The sequence below is a fragment of the Poeciliopsis prolifica genome, unplaced genomic scaffold (assembly GCF_027474105.1).
Source record: "Poeciliopsis prolifica strain line A6 unplaced genomic scaffold, Auburn_PproV2 SCAFFOLD004, whole genome shotgun sequence".
Lineage (NCBI taxonomy): Eukaryota > Metazoa > Chordata > Actinopteri > Cyprinodontiformes > Poeciliidae > Poeciliopsis > Poeciliopsis prolifica.
The window spans coordinates 15,973,807-15,991,040 of NW_026562379.1; the positions used below are offsets into that span (position 1 = coordinate 15,973,807).

Genomic DNA, 17,234 nt, shown 5'->3' on the forward strand with positions numbered 1-17,234 from the left:
GAAGTAAGCCTTTCAAAATAAAACTAAACTTCAAAACAAAAATTGTCTGAACAAATAATCTTCTTAACTAAGTATGATAAAATAAAAAACAAACCATCATACAAATTACTTAAATATTTTCTATTTATTGCTCTAACAGTAACCGATTTGGAGATTTTACTCAGAATTTAGGGAAAAGGGTCGGAATTTAACAGTTTCGAGACTTTTTCTAAATTCTGGGAGAAAGGAGTAGAAGTTTGAGATTAAAGTCAAAATTCAGAAGTTGGGAGACTTTCCTTAGAGTTCAGATTAAAAACACACAAAATGAAATGTTTTCCGGTGGTTGGTACAGTCGTTCCGCAAAAGCGACGGATTGTTTTAGAGCACGAACCGGAAGATGTCCTATCGTATTTTTGTTCCCTATTGGTAGCGGTGTAACTTGTACAGTTTCGTTTTTTTTATTTCCTAGTCTTTTCTTTCCCATAATATTTTATATATTTTTCGGAATGTTTACATGTAGAAATGTTAGGCAGTGTTACGGGCTCGACTTTGATTGGATAAAAGTTAAATATCTCTGATTTATTTCGGTGGAAAGCTCGTTAGCCTGACGTCCAATGTGATGACTTGGGAAGATGTTTGTCTTTTCAAACCTGATGTTTTGTGTTTCTCGTAATCAATCTGCAGTCGGTCTGCTGTAGTTAGATGCTGAAAACGTCCAGTAAACATGGACCGGGACAGGAGTAGAGGTGGCCGGAGCTGGGACTGGGCCAGCCCGCAGAACCGAGCCCAGATGGATGAGATATTTTTCCGTGAACAGGACTACATCCAGACTGGCTCCACTGAACATAAAGAGTTCTGGGCTTTCTTTGACCGTTTCCAGAGATTCAAAGCAAAGCGGGAAATGTCTGGGTCTGGAATAAGAGATGATGTCAAAGAAAAGAAAAGGTCAGGTTCTGAAAAAGTGGATTTGGGGCTTCCTAAAGAGTATGACGCTCGGTACCGGATTAACGTGTCCGTGTGCACCGGGGACATCGAGAAGCGACTGGGGAAATCCGATCCCAGGAGCAGGCAGAGATCCTCGGGACCAGGTCCGCAGGAGGTCTCGGACTGCCGCCTGGCTCTGCTGCACTTCCTGGACTTCAGCCAGAAACAGAGCTTTGGGAAACTGGCCAAGCTCCGCCGGGAGCAGAAGAACCTGCCTATCTTTCAGTACCGAGATCGGATCGTGGAGCTGGTGCGGCTTCACCCGGTGATTGTGGTGGCCGGGGACACAGGCTGCGGGAAATCCACCCAGGTGCCCCAGTATCTACTCTCGGCTGGCTTCAGCCACATCGCCTGCACCCAGCCCCGCCGGATCGCCTGCATTTCCCTCGCAAAGAGAGTCAGCTTTGAGAGCCTCAATCAGTACGGATCCAAGGTTGGTCCATGTACAAAATATTGCCACTAACATCAGTATCGGCTGATATCAGTCATTTTTTAACATATCAGCATCAAACCGATATTAATAACTGCTATTTATTTCAGTCTTGTTGTTCTATCATAAACTAGAAAAAGAATCAATACAGATGTTGAACTGATATTGCTGAGTTTAAAAGGAAACTATTTTTTGCAAATTTCACCTTTTGAACATTTTTGCACTTCCATTTGGGTCTCCACTAGTTCTAAACAATACGTTTGTTTTTTGGTGTCTGCAAAATTAGCCGTTTTAAAATCCTCTTGATTGTTAAGTCACAACTCATGGGCACTGCCTAGTTGACTTACCATCCAGCGTCATTGCCTTTGAGCTCGGCATGACACTACTACTATTACTTGCTGCATTATTGTTGGTTGTGCAGGAGGCTCCACTTCTGCTTTTCAAAGATGTAGGGTTGCATAATTGTGTATCTTTTTAAAACCATTTTAATGTGAGTGTGAATGTAGAGTTGGCCAGCAGCAACTTTGGATTTAAAGTGACAAGACCCCCTAAAACAGCTCATTCTGAAAGGATGTCAATATAGGCAGAATCGACCGGACTAAAATCTTATCTAAGAATAATTTTGTGCAAAAATGAAATGAACATGCTTTGTGTAGCATATTAACCTATCCTAATCTGTTCAAGGAAGTATAATGGGTCACCTATTATATTCCTACATTTCCAGGTTGGATATCAGATTCGCTTTGAGACTTCTCGGACGGCGGCCACCAGGCTGCTCTTCCTGACCGAGGGGCTCCTGCTGCGACAGATCCAGCAGGACAAGATCCTGGATCAGTACCAGGTGGTCATCGTGGATGAGGTCCACGAGAGACATCTCCACTGCGACTTCCTCCTCGGCGTCCTGCGCTCCCTGCTGGCCGATCGGCCGGACCTCCGTCTCATCCTCATGTCAGCCACCATCAACATCAAGCTCTTCTCTGAATACTTCCGCAGCGCCCCGGTGCTGCAGGTACCAGGCAGGCTGTTTCCCATTCAGGTAAGCAGCAGCCAATCAGAATGTGCAGGGATGTTTTTCTTTTAGACCTCCTCATAGCCAGATGTTCTCTCTATCAGTGATGCCACGGTTACCTTGAAAACATAGCATAGTGATTTTACTAATTACTTCATTTTAAAAGTACCTAAGTTAGAGAACAAGGTACTCTACAAGTTATGTTCAGCTGTTGGTAACAACAGCTGATTTGGTTTTGCACCACAGTTCAAGTTTTTTTTGGGTGGTGTTTAGTTGAACCTGCTCTGCCATGTTCCAAATATTTCTTCAAAGTTGGTGTTTTTGAAGCTAAATAATTTGATAGATTGAGAGACTGTTTTTATACTTTCAGTGCAGCACAAAAAGTATTGAAAATCACTGGATAGAAAACCTAAAGATTGTACTCAAGTAAGAGTAGAACTACTTCAACAAATTTTTACTCAAGTAAAAGTAAAACGTATATAACGTTCCCTGTTTATTCACTTGTCACTAGAACGACAAAAAAATGACAACTCTTCAAAACGTGACTGCCTGCGAGTGGCCCCTCAGCTGAAAAACAAAAAACACTGTTAGCGTCATGACTGAGTGGTCAGCCAGGAACACCAACTGGCGCAGCTCCCACTCATAGGGTCATATTTTTTCCAGCCCAACCACTATAAAACTTTATAAATTATATTTGTACATGTCAAATGTCATTATAGTATTTTGTTAATTATTGAACTAGAAAAATATGACCCCAAGTAAAAGAAAGTAATGAAGAGCTGCCTCTCTCGCACCGACCTTCACCAGCACTCTGCAGAACTGGTGAGGGAAGCCGCGAGAGCGCCTGAAGGACCCGTCGCATGCAGTCCGTCATCACACCACTAAGTGGCTCTAAACCGTGGCATCACTCAAAAATCCTACCAGAAACAGACACAACCTTCATTATTTTGGGCAAAATTCACACAGACATATACACACACATTGCTCTTTGTTACATGTAGTCATTCAAGAAATAAGAGTAAAAATGTATTTGGTAAAAGGTTTACTCAAGTACTTGGTAACTGATTAAAACATAAATCAGTTAATATTTCAAATTTACATCACAAGCTGGACCAAAAAAAAATGAAGTAGAAATGTTGGTATTTTAAAGACCAAATGAAAAACAATTCTTCAACAACATAATTACAAAATAACAAAATTGAACAAGAGAACATTTTCCAAATTAGTTTCAATATAAAACTTTTGAAACTCATGAAAAATGCAGGTGTGTGTTTCGGTTTGGTGAATTTTTGGTTAAAACAAACTTGTTCTTCATTCAGTGAAGCACAATTGTCTATTAGGGTAGTTGTAGGTTGAAAAAAAAGTAAATTTTCTCTAAAAAGCTTAGAAATTTTTAGATTAATTTCAGAAATTTCATAGAAAAAAATGTAATTTTTTGAGTTTGAAAGTCAAAAATTCTATGAAAAACTCAGAACTTTCTTTTTGAGATTGAGCTCAGAAATGTTCAGAAAAAAACTGGAAAAAAACTGAGTTTAAAAGTTGACTGTTGTCAACTTAAAAAAAAAACCCAACCCACCTCTGGCGATACTTCATAATAAAAAATACTCAAGTAAAAGTAAGTAGTTACAGCCCAACTCTGCTCATTACTGAAACAAGGTGTCGGGTTGGAGTAACGCGTTGCTGGGACAAGTGATGCTCTGTTTCCAGGTCATCTACCAGCCCATCCCCCCGGAGGAGCAGCCCTCTCGCTCAGAGAAGCTGGACCCCAGGCCGTACCTGCGCATCCTGCAGGGCATCGATCAGCGCTACCCTCCAGAGGAGCGAGGGGACCTGCTCCTCTTCCTCAGCGGCGTGGCGGAGATCTCCAACATCCAGGAGGCCTGTCAGGTTTACGCCACACACACCCGGCGCTGGATCATCCTGCCGCTGCACAGCACCCTCTCTCTCGCTCAGCAGGACAAGGTGGGCGCCATCGGAACATGTTTTAAATAAAGGAGATTGTTTCTGATGTCTCACTCTGAACTGATGACGTTCCTCAGGTGTTTGACGTCGCTCCTCCCGGTGTAAGAAAATGCATCATCTCCACCAACATCGCTGAAACCTCGGTTACGATAGATGGAGTCCGGTTTGTTGTGGATTCAGGTATTCAACTGTCCCTCCTCTCAGCTTTTACGTCAATGGCTACGTTCATACGGCAGGGCTGGATTAAACCATTAAAGTATCCCACATTAAATTATACTTAAACTTGACATTTTCATCATTGACTGTGCAATTATTTGCACGTTATTAACATCAGCGATAATAATTTCACCCTTTGAGACACCAAAAAGTCAGAAATAGGTCGCACATGGGCAAAAAAACGGATTGGGTCGCTTTGGCATGCTGTGTGAACATAGCCATACCTTCTGAACTGCGCCATTTCGGGTTCTGTGGATTTTGTTTTTAGGAAAGGTGAAGGAGATGAGCTTCGACCCAAAGGCTAAGATGCAGCGCCTGCAGGAGTTCTGGATCAGCCGAGCCAGCTCCGAGCAGAGGAAAGGTCGAGCTGGTCGCACAGGTCCTGGTGTTTGCTACCGCCTCTATGCGGAGTCAGACTACAACGCCTTCGCTCCGTATCCTGTCCCTGAAATCCACAGAGTGGCTCTGGACTCCTTGGTGCTGCAGGTGGGAGAATCCTGATAAATATAAAGGTTTCACGTTAGAATTCAAGTTTCAGTGACACATCCGTGTCCCTGCAGATGAAAAGTATGGATCTGGGAGATCCGCTTTCTTTTGTCTTCATTGATCCTCCTCCAACGGCCAGTATCCAGACTGCAGTTACATACCTGAAGGAGCAGGGGGCGCTAGACAGTCATGGTGAACTAACCTCCATTGGTAAACTGTTGGCTCAGCTGCCTGTTGATGTTGTTATAGGTAAGATTGTCCTCCTTAGACTGTTCAGTTTTTAATGTTTGTATGTTTGCATGAAGGTTTCTGAAAGAAAAGCCTTCATGGTTTTAGTTTTGCACATTATCAGACTTTGATTCTTCAAACATCCCCATTTATTCTTGTTTGTGCTCAAATCTAAGGCTGCAATGAGTAATCAGATTAATTATGATGGACCGATTATTGAAATCTACTCTAGCCTGGTGTGGTTTGAATGCATATCTGAACACCATAGGGACCAGAGTCCACTCCAAAACCAGGAAGTGGACTGTAGTGCAGGGCATTCAGGGTAAATACAACCTTTATAAACATGCGAGCGGCAGAAATGGCTTCTGGTCTTTTGACCAAAGACAAAATAGAAATCCTACAACTGCTAAAATCTGCCACCTCTTCACTTTTGTATATATTTTGTGAAGAAGAAAGTTATGATCATTGCCTTCTTCAGAGATTTTTATGTTATTTCCTTCAGTGGTTCTTGATGCAGCTCCCCCACAGGTGAGGAGGGAAACAGCTTTGTCAAATAGTTTGGTTCGTTTGAGTCAGTGCTGTGTGAAAATGAACTACAGCAGTTGAAAATGTGACAAATATTGAAACTATAGTCCCCAAAAGATGGTGTAAAAACGCTCTAAATTTAAAATGGTTAATCAGATTGAAAATACATCTTTGTCCATCAGACATAAATCCTATGGAGAAGAAAGCATATAAATTAATTCTAGGAGAGTCTATAAGAAAGTTTTTGGGTTTTTTCCTGCTTTGCACAGAAACTAAATTTTCATCTTGCAGGCAAGATGCTGGTTCTTGGTTCTCTGTTTAACTTGGTGGAGCCCGTGCTGACCATTGCAGCTGCCCTCAGTGTCCAGTCACCGTTCCTGCGCAGCTCGCAGCAGAACCCGGACTGCAAAACGTCCTGCCAGCCCCTGTACAGCAACCAGGGAGACCCCTTTACCCTGCTCAACACCTTCAACGCCTGGGTGGAGGTCAGTGCGTGGAGACGCCACATGCTGGTGGCTTCCTGACATGAACAGATTGAATGTTTGGGGTGACTGAGGTTTGAGCTCAACAGGTAAAAGGAGAGCGAGGCGGCGGCTCCAGGAAGTGGTGCAGGAGGAGAGGCCTGGAGGAACAGCGGCTTTATGAGATGGTCAACCTGCGCAGACAGTTCAAGGCAAGTTCCTCATCATCATCATCATTCCAATGTTTTTAGTCAACTTCCTCCTTGTTAAAGCTCCTTTGGTGGTTTACAGAACTTGCTGAGGAGCCATGGCCTTCTGGAGACAGAGGACACAGCTCCATCTAGTGGCGACCGCGAGCAGCGCAGGGAGAGGTTCACGGAGAGGAAGAAGCTGCATCAGCTGAAAAGAGACCATGAGCAGCAGGAGGGGACCAAACGTAAAGTCCTGCGGCTGGAGGAGGGCCAAGACGGAGAGTTTTCTTCAGGATCGGACTCTGAAGTCAGAGGCAGAGGCAGGAAGTCCAAGGAGGGACAGGGACAGGAGGTGGACATCCAGGTGAGCATCTGCACTTCAACAGCAGACAGTCAAAAACATTAAACTTTCTGTGCAAGATTCATATTTTGCACATTTTTGTACTTTCATTTCTGTCTCTACTGCTTCTAAAAATAATCCAAGCACTTAAAAAAAAAACACCTGGCTGTTTTTTGACAATAGGTTTATGTTTTTTTGTGCCTGAAAAATGAGCCATTTCAAAAGCCTCCTGAATGTAACTTCACATGTCAGTAGGCACTGCCCTGTTTTATAGTAACCCAAATTGAACTTATGTTTGGTCAGCTGGTTTTACCCCTGTATGCATTGTCCAATGGCTGCTGGAAGAGACAAGTGTTTTGTTGTTGACTTAAAAGTCAACAACAACAAGTTTCTGGTTGTTTCTGTAACAACCAGAAACTGCTTGTTGCATTCTTGCTGGTTGTGCAGGAGGCTCCACTAATACTATTTAAAGATGTGTGGTTCTATATTTGCGCCTCAGTTTGCAGCCATTTTCATGTGTGAGCGTAAACATTGAGTTGGTGGCGTGGCCAGGCCTGTTGGCAATAAATCTACTAATCGCAAGATAAATTAAAATGTGCTCAATAATTTCCATTTGCCTGATTTATTGTTTTTCTATTTTTTGTCTCTTTTTCTACTAAACGATAACAAAATCTTCAGTCTGGTGCTTTGGCCTTAACCAGCCATTTTTCTGAAGGACATTTTTGTTTACAGAGACTTCATTTTTCATTTTCCTTGTTTTGTTTATTTATTTTGGGCATTTAAAATGTCTTCCAATTCCAGTATTAAATGTTTGTTAGACTTTAAAGTTTATTGATCTTTGAGAATGTGTTGTTGCATTACTATGTCATTGCTATTATTTGAAAATGGTCTGAAAACAATAATATTATCGTTCATGACAATAACATGTGGAACAATTTATCGTCCATCAGACTGTTATTGTGACAGGAGTGACCAGCAGCTAATTTGAATTTAAAGTGACAAGATGCCCTGAAACAGCGCAAAATAGGCAGAACTGACCAGAATAAAATCTCATTATCTAAGGATGATTTTGTGAAAACAAAGTTTTGAACATGTTTTGCCCATACATCCATCCTAAGCATAATATGTCACCTTTAACATCTTTTTAAAACTACAGCCTGAAGATGCTAGAGATGGAAATATTTGGATGTTTCTGGGAATCTAAGAACTTTTTCTGTTTGTCTTCAAATAGGAAGTGAAGTTTAAATTACGCCACAACGTCTCAGAGCTGCAGGAGGCCGTCGGCGCCAGTCAGGACTTGTCGTCGCGGCACCAAGCTTTGCTCAAGCTGCTGCTCTGCCGAGGACTCTACCCTCAGCTGGCGCTCCCTGACGAGCACAACACCACCCGGAAAGACTCGGATCAGGTTCGCTTTCCTGCTGCACCAGCGAACGGAAACAGCAATCAGACCAGATCAGTTGCCTGCAACCTTTACTGCCCAAAGAGCCGCTTTTTGAGTTTGAAAGGCTCTAGAGCCACAGATGTTACCTAACACTCTGAAAAAACACATCTTAGAAAACTTTAATTATCACAGGAATTAAAGAATATAGAATAACCTTAGAAAAATACTCTGTGAAATATGAGGAATTGTTAGGGCTGCCAGTAACTGTAGCAGTTGAGATTCAGTTAAAAGCAATTATTTTATTATATTATAGGGTTTTTCCCCACTGAATAAATACAATGAAATGAAAGGTAAAGATTTTCTAAAACTCTTTGAGGAAAGATTTTAATTCATTTCAGGATCCATCTTTACCAGGCTTCAACAAATATTGATTTTAACCTGAAATATGGTGTAAGAAGTTCATGTGTATTTATTTTTTGACTCCTGGCAGGTGTTCCACACGAGGAGCAAGCAGGGCGTGGTGATGCACCCGACCAGTGTGTTCGCCAGCGACCCGGAGGTGCTGCATGTTCCCGAGGACGACCCCAGAGAAACAGGTGAGCAAGAACCTGAGAACACAAAGATGTCAAAGGTCGTTTAAAAAAGATTTGAACTATTAACCTTTGATGTAAACCAGGGGGGCTCAAACTACAATAAATCAGTGTATCTCCAAAGTTAAAAAGGATTTTGCACATGTGCTTTATTAAAAGAAACGCATCCAATCTGTAATTTTGTCTCAGACATAAATAAAGAATTTTTGTCACTTTCTGGATCAAAATTCTGTGTATTTAGCTATAATTAATTGAAAAAATTAAAGCAGATTTTGGTGCATCAAAGTAGACATCGCTAAATAATTCTCATGCATAAATCGTGGTTATAAAATGATGGTGCATCAAACATTTTACATTATAAGAACATTTTAATTTGTTTGAAATAATTTTGCCCTAACATATGGACTGCACTTTGATCAGCCCTGATTTAAACTCTTCTGCCTTCACACAGACTCTACCATTCTATATGAAGCTTTAAGTCATCAATAGATTTGATCTGTTCTTTAATCCCAAGACTTTTTGAAGTGCATGTGAGGTGCAGTAAATTATGTCTTCCACTACAACAGCAGCTAGTTCTCCTTCTCATTGAAAGTCTTGGTCCTCGTCTGCAGGACCGGACAGGAGGGAAAGCAGCAAACATCAGCTGCTGGCCTTCGTCACGCTGCTGGAAACCAACAAGCCGTATTTGTCCAACTGCGTCCGGGTTCCAGCCCTGCAGGTCGGTATCAGCGGCGGGACGACCGAAGATCCGACCGCTGTGTTTCTTCCCCTTTAATTAAAATCTGAGAAGTTTCTTGAAGCTTGTGGCTCTCAAACTTTGAGGAGTTTTATGTGATAAATCACCTCAAAGTAGCGCATTTGTTGTGAAGTGGAAGAAAAAGAAAAGATTTTCAACATTCTTTTCAAATAGAAACCTGAAAAGTAATGCATGCATTTATATTTACCAGATGAAACTAAATAAAATTTGCTTTTCCTTTATGCAAAACTGAGTGCTGGAAAAGTAACATTGTCCAAACATAAACTCTTACTGTTGTGTATAGTTTGTAGTGTAAACATCTTACTATAATTAAAATAAGACAAAACTAACAAGTAATTTTTCAGCAAAATGTAAAAGCTTGTTCTAAGTAAATCATTCTTGGATATTAATAAAAAGTGCTTGTTCCTGGCAAATTATTTTACTTATTAGAAAACATTTTAAGGGAACTGAGTGGACGTTTCCACCTATGCTTTAAGACGGTTAAATGTTTATTATATGCTCCATTACAAAGAAAAACATAATTGAATTTATTCATTTTGTGTCAGATGAATAAAATACTGACAAATTATTGTGGTTTTCTCATATTTAACATATTTATAACATTTGACAAAACAGGAATCTCTTTAAGTTGATGAATAGAAAATTAAAGATGAAACAAATAAAATATGTGAAACATTTCATTCCTGATGAACAGACTCTGTTCATCTTAGAATCTGTGGGTTTTTTATTTTTTATTGTTTTTATTTTTATTTTTTTTGAAGGAATGTTAAATTTTGCTCCATGAAGTGAATTAACTTGAACAGAACCCTAAATATTTCTCGCTTCTTGGTATTTTTCTGTGTATTCTACTCTCCGCTTTCCTGCCAACATCCTCGTTTTTCTTTACCGTTTTGAAATGGTGCAGCCGCCGTTTTTGTTTTTGTCTCAACGGCTCCGCTTCAAACTAACTAACCCTAACACTGAAAGAACGTCCAATCAGGCGTTATTAGTTGACTCTGTGTTGCTCATAAATTGACGATGTTAAAAAGTCATAATTAGAGTTGGTGAACTCTGCTGTATTGCTAACCAGGCTCTGCTGCTGGTGGCCAACTCGGTGGACACAAACGCCGACTGCACGCGACTGGTGATGGACGGCTGGCTGGAGCTGGAGGTCCGGGAGCCCGAGGAGGCTCTGAGGGTCCTCTCAACGGCCCTCAGTCTCAGGTCTGAGTGGGAGCGTTTGCTGAAGGCTCAGCTGGGAGAGAGCGCCACCTCTGGACAGGGAGTGTCCCGCAGAGACATGGAGAAGCTGAGCGACGGCCTCGTCCGCTTCCTGCTCTACACAGAGGTACAAAACATGGAGATTTCAGTGAAATTCAACCTCTGCTTTTCTTTTACCTTCATGCTGTAACGAAACCTCCTGTCCAGGTCAGTTACAGCTTCCAGCGACTCACGGCTCTCCAGACACAGAACCTGTACGTCGGACCTCAGGCCGACCCGGACTCGGTTTGCGTGGAGCTTCCGGATCTGAGCCTGTTGTTTCCAGGAGCAGAAGCCAAACCGGATCCAATTAAAGGAGGCCTGAGAGTGACCAGCTTCTTCACCTACAATTGTCTCGCTGTGAGTTCGTCCAACACTCCAAGTGAATGCTTCGGCTGTTAGAAAGGGAATGAAATGCATCAATTATTTCTCTATAGTTTATTGACAAACCGCCAGAGATTCTTCAAAACCTTTTAAAGTGGAGTTATCCAGTTCTTATCCATTTTATTTGGCTGCTTTTTAACATTTTTTCAGTTATTCAAAGACTAAAAAAATGGAAAAGTGTCACAAAAAAAGAACAAAAATCTCCATCAAATTTTGTTATTTAAAAAGAAAATTGAAACCAGAGGCGAGATGTCCATCACCTTTTTATTGTTTATGATTAATATTAAAACTTTATGATGAAATGAGAGAAACTGTGAGAAGTGATGGTGTTTACTGCTGAGAACCAACAAAGACACTTGACTTAAAACTTCATGTGTTTTTATCAAGACTGAGCAAGATTTAAAAATTAAATTTGATGATTTGAGAATTTATCACAATATTTGGTAACACTGTATTTGTGTAAGACTGGCATAAACATGATGGAGTCTTTGTGAATGTTTACGACTGTCATTTGGTAAATAATGATACTTTTAATGCAAAGTTGCTTAAAAACTTTTTTACATTTAAGTTTAAAGGTTTAGGTGTTACCTTGAAATTCATAATGTATATGAAGTTATATTTAACTGTTTCTATTAATTGTGGGTTTTTTTCTTGGAGTAAATTATATATTGAGGTACGAATTGTCACCAAAGCAGTTGAAAATGCTTAGGCAGGCGACAACTTTGTGATCCAAAACAGTGTTATGACAAGTGATTAAAGGAGCAGCATCTTCCTGAGATCATCAGATCAGAGGAACAAAATCAGACTAAAGAACCGGAAGAACTTTTCTAAAATAAACGAATGTCCTTCTTTTACGACGTCCAGGATTCGAAGGATCTCTACAGTGAGTGTTTGCGGACCTTCTGGAGCTGCCCTAACTGTGACCTCTACATGCCTCTGACTCCTCTGGAGCGGATGCATCACGAAGTTTCCTGCAGGCCCGCCGGAGAGCGGCAGGAGGCAGAAGAAGGTCAGGAAATTCATCCAACCGATTCCTGCTTCTTTTACCTGACACACCTGCAGATGATAGCAGCGCGAGACTAATTATGCGTCTGTTTGTAGAATCGGGAGACGGAAAGCCCGGCTCATCTGGAAAGTCGAGTCTGATGAGGGTCTATCACTGCGACGTCTGTGATGAGGATCTGAAGCTCACATCCACGGAGATCCTCAAACATAAAAGGCAGCACATGTTTTCAGCAAAGTGACTGTAAAATCTCCAAACCTTTACAGGCATTTTTGGTCTAATTTCAGGTGTAAAAATCTTAAGTCACTTGAAATAAGACAAAACAAGTAACTTTTCAGCACAATATAATTTGGTCAGTAATTCTTGAATCTTCACTCATAACATGTGGAAAATGTCTTGTTATAAGTGGAAACAAATCTTCATTTTATCAGTATTAAGAATTTATTGACCTTAAAACAGCTCCTTTATCTTGCTGAAAAGTTACTTGTAAGTTAATTTTGTTTTATTTCAGGTGTGTGAAGATGTTTGCTCAAGAAAGTAGACCAAAAATATTTTTGTAATTTTGCAAAAGGATTTCTTCTCCCTTGGACTTTTGATCCTGTTAATCTCCGTTTACAGTCGTAGGTATTACTTTCTCCATTCGGAAAAAAATTTGTTCCAATATTATTGCAACCAAAAAACGCGTTTCAAAAATGAAACTTTGAAAAGTCTCTCAGTAAAAAATAAGTTTTGAGAGTAATTTACTATTTGTATGCAACAATTGGACCTGCGTTTATATATATTTTTTTAAATTTTGTGAATCTAAAAATGTCTTTAGAAAATAAAATAAAATCTAAAACAATTATCTGAACCAATAAATTTAGGAAAAATAAAATATTTGAAAATAATTTGAAAAAAACAATTTTAATCTGAAAAAAAAACATCAATCTAGGTTCATCTACTGCATTTACATTGTAAATTACACCAGAACATATTTTTTTGATTGAGAAGTTTCATTTTTGAAATACATATTTTTCATATTTCAATTTTTGAAAGGTGTTATTATTTGCTTATTAAATTTTTGGGTCAAATTTCTCTCCGTATCTCCATGGATCTGCAAAGATACAAAAGAAAACCTCTGCAGAGAGAACAATAAATATCCCATTATCGTTCTGGATTGAACATAAATCTTGGCACTTCAGTGAAATGTTTGAGCTTTGGGTGTTTTTGTCAAATAATGATGACCGTAAGAAAAGAAAACTCAGATTTAAAATATAGAGTGAGGGTTTAATAATGATACAAACCCACGATATGTAACACCTCAAAGCAGCACATTGGCACAAAGTCAGAAGTAAGACAGCACAGAAGATAAAAACCTGTCTCGAAAAATAAAGAATCAGAATAAATATCTCAATAAATAAACAGGTCATATCTCAATAATTACTTTGAAACTAATAAATACGTACATGTGAAAATATTGGCAGAAATCAATGACCCCCAAAAATCAAGGAAAAGTACTGAATACAGAGTTACTTTGAAATCAAAAGTTATTGATTACTCAAATCAAAAGGCACATTTATTAAGATGTAAGGATGGGACCTGCATTGTGATTGCATGACTGTCGGAGTTGGACTCTTCTGAACCAGAAGGAGCAAACTGGGTGCAATGGCTTTACTGGTTCGGTTAAATCTGCACCGTCAGGGGGCTCGACGGTGTGGTTTGTGGTGCACGGGGTTGCAGATTAGTGGGGACGGTGTTTGTGCATCAAACCAACGGTTCGCTCACGATTCGGTAACCGACTGAAACCGGATGTTTGCTTGGAGATGATGTCGGTGCCTCAAACCAAACGGTTCGCTTACGATCGGGGGACCGCCTGAGACCCGATGCTTGTTTGGGGGTAGAGTATCAAACTAACGGTTCGTTTACGATCAGAAGAATCGTCTGAGACCCGGACGTTTCATCGGAGAAGTCGTCTGTGCGTCAATACGAACGGTTCGTTTATGAGGCCCAGATGTTGGTTTCTGTGTTGTGAGCGTGTCCTGAGTGAACCCCGCTGTTTTTAAGTCACTTTGGGGAAGAAGAAAAAAGAAAAAAAAGTTCTAAATCTAAGTTTCTGAAAGTTTCATTCTGACAAAAATGATTTTAATGTTTTTTTGTTTTTTTTATGGGAATCCTGGACTTCAGAAATCCACAAATCCTTGCAGGCTTTTGGAACTTTTATTCTTTGGTGCTCATTAGTTTTTATGTATCGAGGACAAAAAAACACCACTATCCAATACCTAAAAATTACTTTAAAATAAAATGAAAATCAGGTATTAAACTAATAAATATGCATAATTATTCAAACATGTCAATAATTGAAGTAATTTTAATTCAAGTTTTAATATTTTTTATACATAGAATCATTTAAAACTAAGAAAAATATATTTATAGTTAAAAAAATGTATGTCTAAGCTTTTTGTGATAATTTAATAAATTTACTAATTTAATCTGATTATTAAAATCAAATTCATTAATTGCATCAACAGTTGAAATGTTTATTAAAATTTTATTCACTTTTGTGATGATTTTAATAGAACTGTTATAAATTAATTACAGAATAATGTAATTAAATGTGCCAGATGTATTTACACAATTAAGTGTGCAAATCATAAGAACTTTAAGATTAAGATTACGTGTATATCTGTGGTAATTGAATAAACTAAATGCATCTACTTTATTAGATGCAAATAATTTAATACACAACTAACTGAATGTAAAAATAAGTAACTAAAATCTGAGTACTATATATGCTGAATCATAATAATTTCAGTATTTATCAAATTATTTCATATTTCCTTTGCTACGGTTCATCAATAGATTCCAAAAGCTGATTGGTCAATTTGCACAGCAACTCAACTAGAGACCAATCAGATTGCATACTGCTGTGTTGGCCCCGCCCACTGACTTTCACACGTAAGGATGACAAAGAAAATCCCATTGTGCTGCAATACAAGACTAGGAAATACAAAATACAAATGTTAAGTAATTATATGTTTTTCAGTTTTATTTACTTTATCACCTGTATAAATATTTATTTCTCAACTTTTGTATTGAATTGTGGCACTTTTGGCCCTCGACATATCGGATAATCTTCGTTATTTACTATCCAACGTTCCCATAACTTGAGTTCTTACTTTTTTTACACTGAAGTTCTTCTGATTTAATTATTTTTTATTTAATAGACGTTTCAATTGAAGCTGGAACTGAGACAAACCGCATGAATTTAAATGAAGAAAACACCTCAGATAAACAAAATTTTAAAAATACTTAGGGATAAATTGGTCTTTATGTGAAGCTATCAGATATTTGGTCATTTTTAAGCCAGATAACGTTGGAACATTGCTGCAGAATAGACAAATTGGTGGATGTTTAGTCAGTTGTTTTACTTTTTAGCCCCACAGAGGAGGAAAAAAATTACAAAACTAATTTATTTCAGCACCTTGTCTGATTCACTAGGAGAGGGATGACAGTTTTTATGATTCATATCAAAACTTAACGGTAAAATGGAGGCAAAGTGATGTTTAGTACTTTTAAAAAACTGAGCCGGCCCAAAGTATAAACAAAACTAAGCCACTCCTTAGGACCACAAACACAATCTGGGGGCCATAAAAATACTTCAGTTCACATCCTGAACATTTATCTAGAAATATCATTTGATAATTTAGCAATTGCTAAATTATTTAATTGCTACAATTTACTTTTATTCACCACCTGGTGAGTTTACTAGTTGTAAATTTAAACTAAATTCTCTAGATGGTTTTATTAAAGTACTGGTTAATTAGAACATAATTTATGTCAATATTTAAACTGATATTAATTACTGACGAAGTGTGCAAGTGTTTGGAGCTTACTGCTAATGAAAACCAACAGTTCTGGATGATAGAAAGTTAGAAATTATGACACAAAGAAATCAAAAATGGATTCATGTTTGTGTGCAAACTGCTGGGTCAAAACATATTTTTGGAAAGTTGGATGCTCGGGTAAGTTTCCCTGTCCTAAATGCGATTTGTAGTTCTGGAAATACCCTATTAATGATTAACTAATAGTTTAATATGATTATTTTTTCACATAAGGCCAAAGTTAACTATTTTTTTCCCTTAATAAATAAAATATTTGTTGAAATTCTCCCAAATCTGTATTGAAATCATGTTTATTCAAATTCTTGTTTTTATAAACACCCAAAATCAGTTTTTCTTATTGACTAATAGATTACTTTTTTATTTTGTATTATATTTTTTCCATTAGTTTAACTCACGTGATGTTTTCTTGTAAAACGTAACAAATTGCAGAATTTTAGTGGAGCATCTCTGATGAACTAAACTGATTCCCAAAGCTAGATCCCAGCGACTACTGTTTGAAACGATCAGTAGTGGCTGGAGGGCTTAACAGGAAGTGGGCCCCCTAAAAGTTCACTTTGAGGCCCCAGAAAACTTTGGACCGGCTCTGTCGAAACAAAATTCAGCGCACTAAGAACTATTATGAACCAGAATACAATTTATAAATCTTTGTAGTTGTCTTTGCAGCGTTCCTCAACAATAATTGTCTGTTTGCGTTTTACGCTTCAACTAGAAGACGAAGCTCGTGGTCTCAGATGTGTGACTGCACGCGTTTGTGCTTTCTCGTTCTGAACCCTCCATTTGTTTTCATCTCTAACCCAGGTTTGAGTAACATCTGAGGTAAAATTAGAGGTAAAGGGTGACGTCTGTTCAACATGAAACAAATAATTTCCCCAAGAGCTCTGTGAAAATGTGGTGTGTGTGTGTGTGTGTTTGGGGAGTCCGTCGATGTGTTTTACATTTAATAAAATATACCAATTAAAATTATAACAATCATATATATAAACATCTTTTGTTGTTTTTTTTTAAAGATTTTCTTTCTAAATAAAAAACCAAAACAAACGGACATTTGAAACAGTGTACACACCATTGTTGCCTCTGCAAACCCTTCTTTGCTTCTTCGCTAACCTCATTGACAAGCTGACAGCTAAATCAGCCACACTGCAAAAACACAAAATCTTACCAAGTATTTTTTAGTTTCTAGTGCAAACA

The 17,234-nt window shown here is 38.8% G+C and overlaps 1 protein-coding gene across 1 annotated transcript; it reads left to right on the plus strand.

Annotated features, from left to right (window-relative positions):
• Positions 1-376: 376 nt before the first annotated feature.
• dhx34 (DEAH (Asp-Glu-Ala-His) box polypeptide 34) lies at positions 377-13,351 on the plus strand. The gene is made up of 16 exons (XM_055028397.1): positions 377-1,396; positions 2,118-2,429; positions 4,110-4,364; positions 4,442-4,544; positions 4,849-5,066; positions 5,141-5,315; positions 6,111-6,304; positions 6,391-6,492; positions 6,572-6,835; positions 8,043-8,216; positions 8,683-8,788; positions 9,394-9,500; positions 10,609-10,866; positions 10,947-11,138; positions 12,027-12,171; positions 12,264-13,351. Exons 1-16 carry the CDS (start codon positions 704-706, stop codon positions 12,404-12,406), a joined length of 3,441 nt encoding a protein of 1,146 aa, XP_054884372.1. The 5' UTR covers positions 377-703; the 3' UTR covers positions 12,407-13,351.
• Positions 13,352-17,234: the final 3,883 nt, after the last annotated feature.

What these genes read in the sequence shown, in the direction of transcription:
- dhx34 (XM_055028397.1), top strand. Translation starts at nt 704, where the DNA reads ATGGACCGGGACAGGAGTAGAGGTGGCCGGAGCTGGGACTGGGCCAGC. An exon ending in TCCGGGTTCCAGCCCTGCAG is followed by an intron (nt 9,501 to 10,608) that starts GTCGGTATCAGC and finishes ATTGCTAACCAG; the next exon opens with GCTCTGCTGCTGGTGGCCAA. An exon ending in GCTTCCTGCTCTACACAGAG is followed by an intron (nt 10,867 to 10,946) that starts GTACAAAACATG and finishes CCTCCTGTCCAG; the next exon opens with GTCAGTTACAGCTTCCAGCG.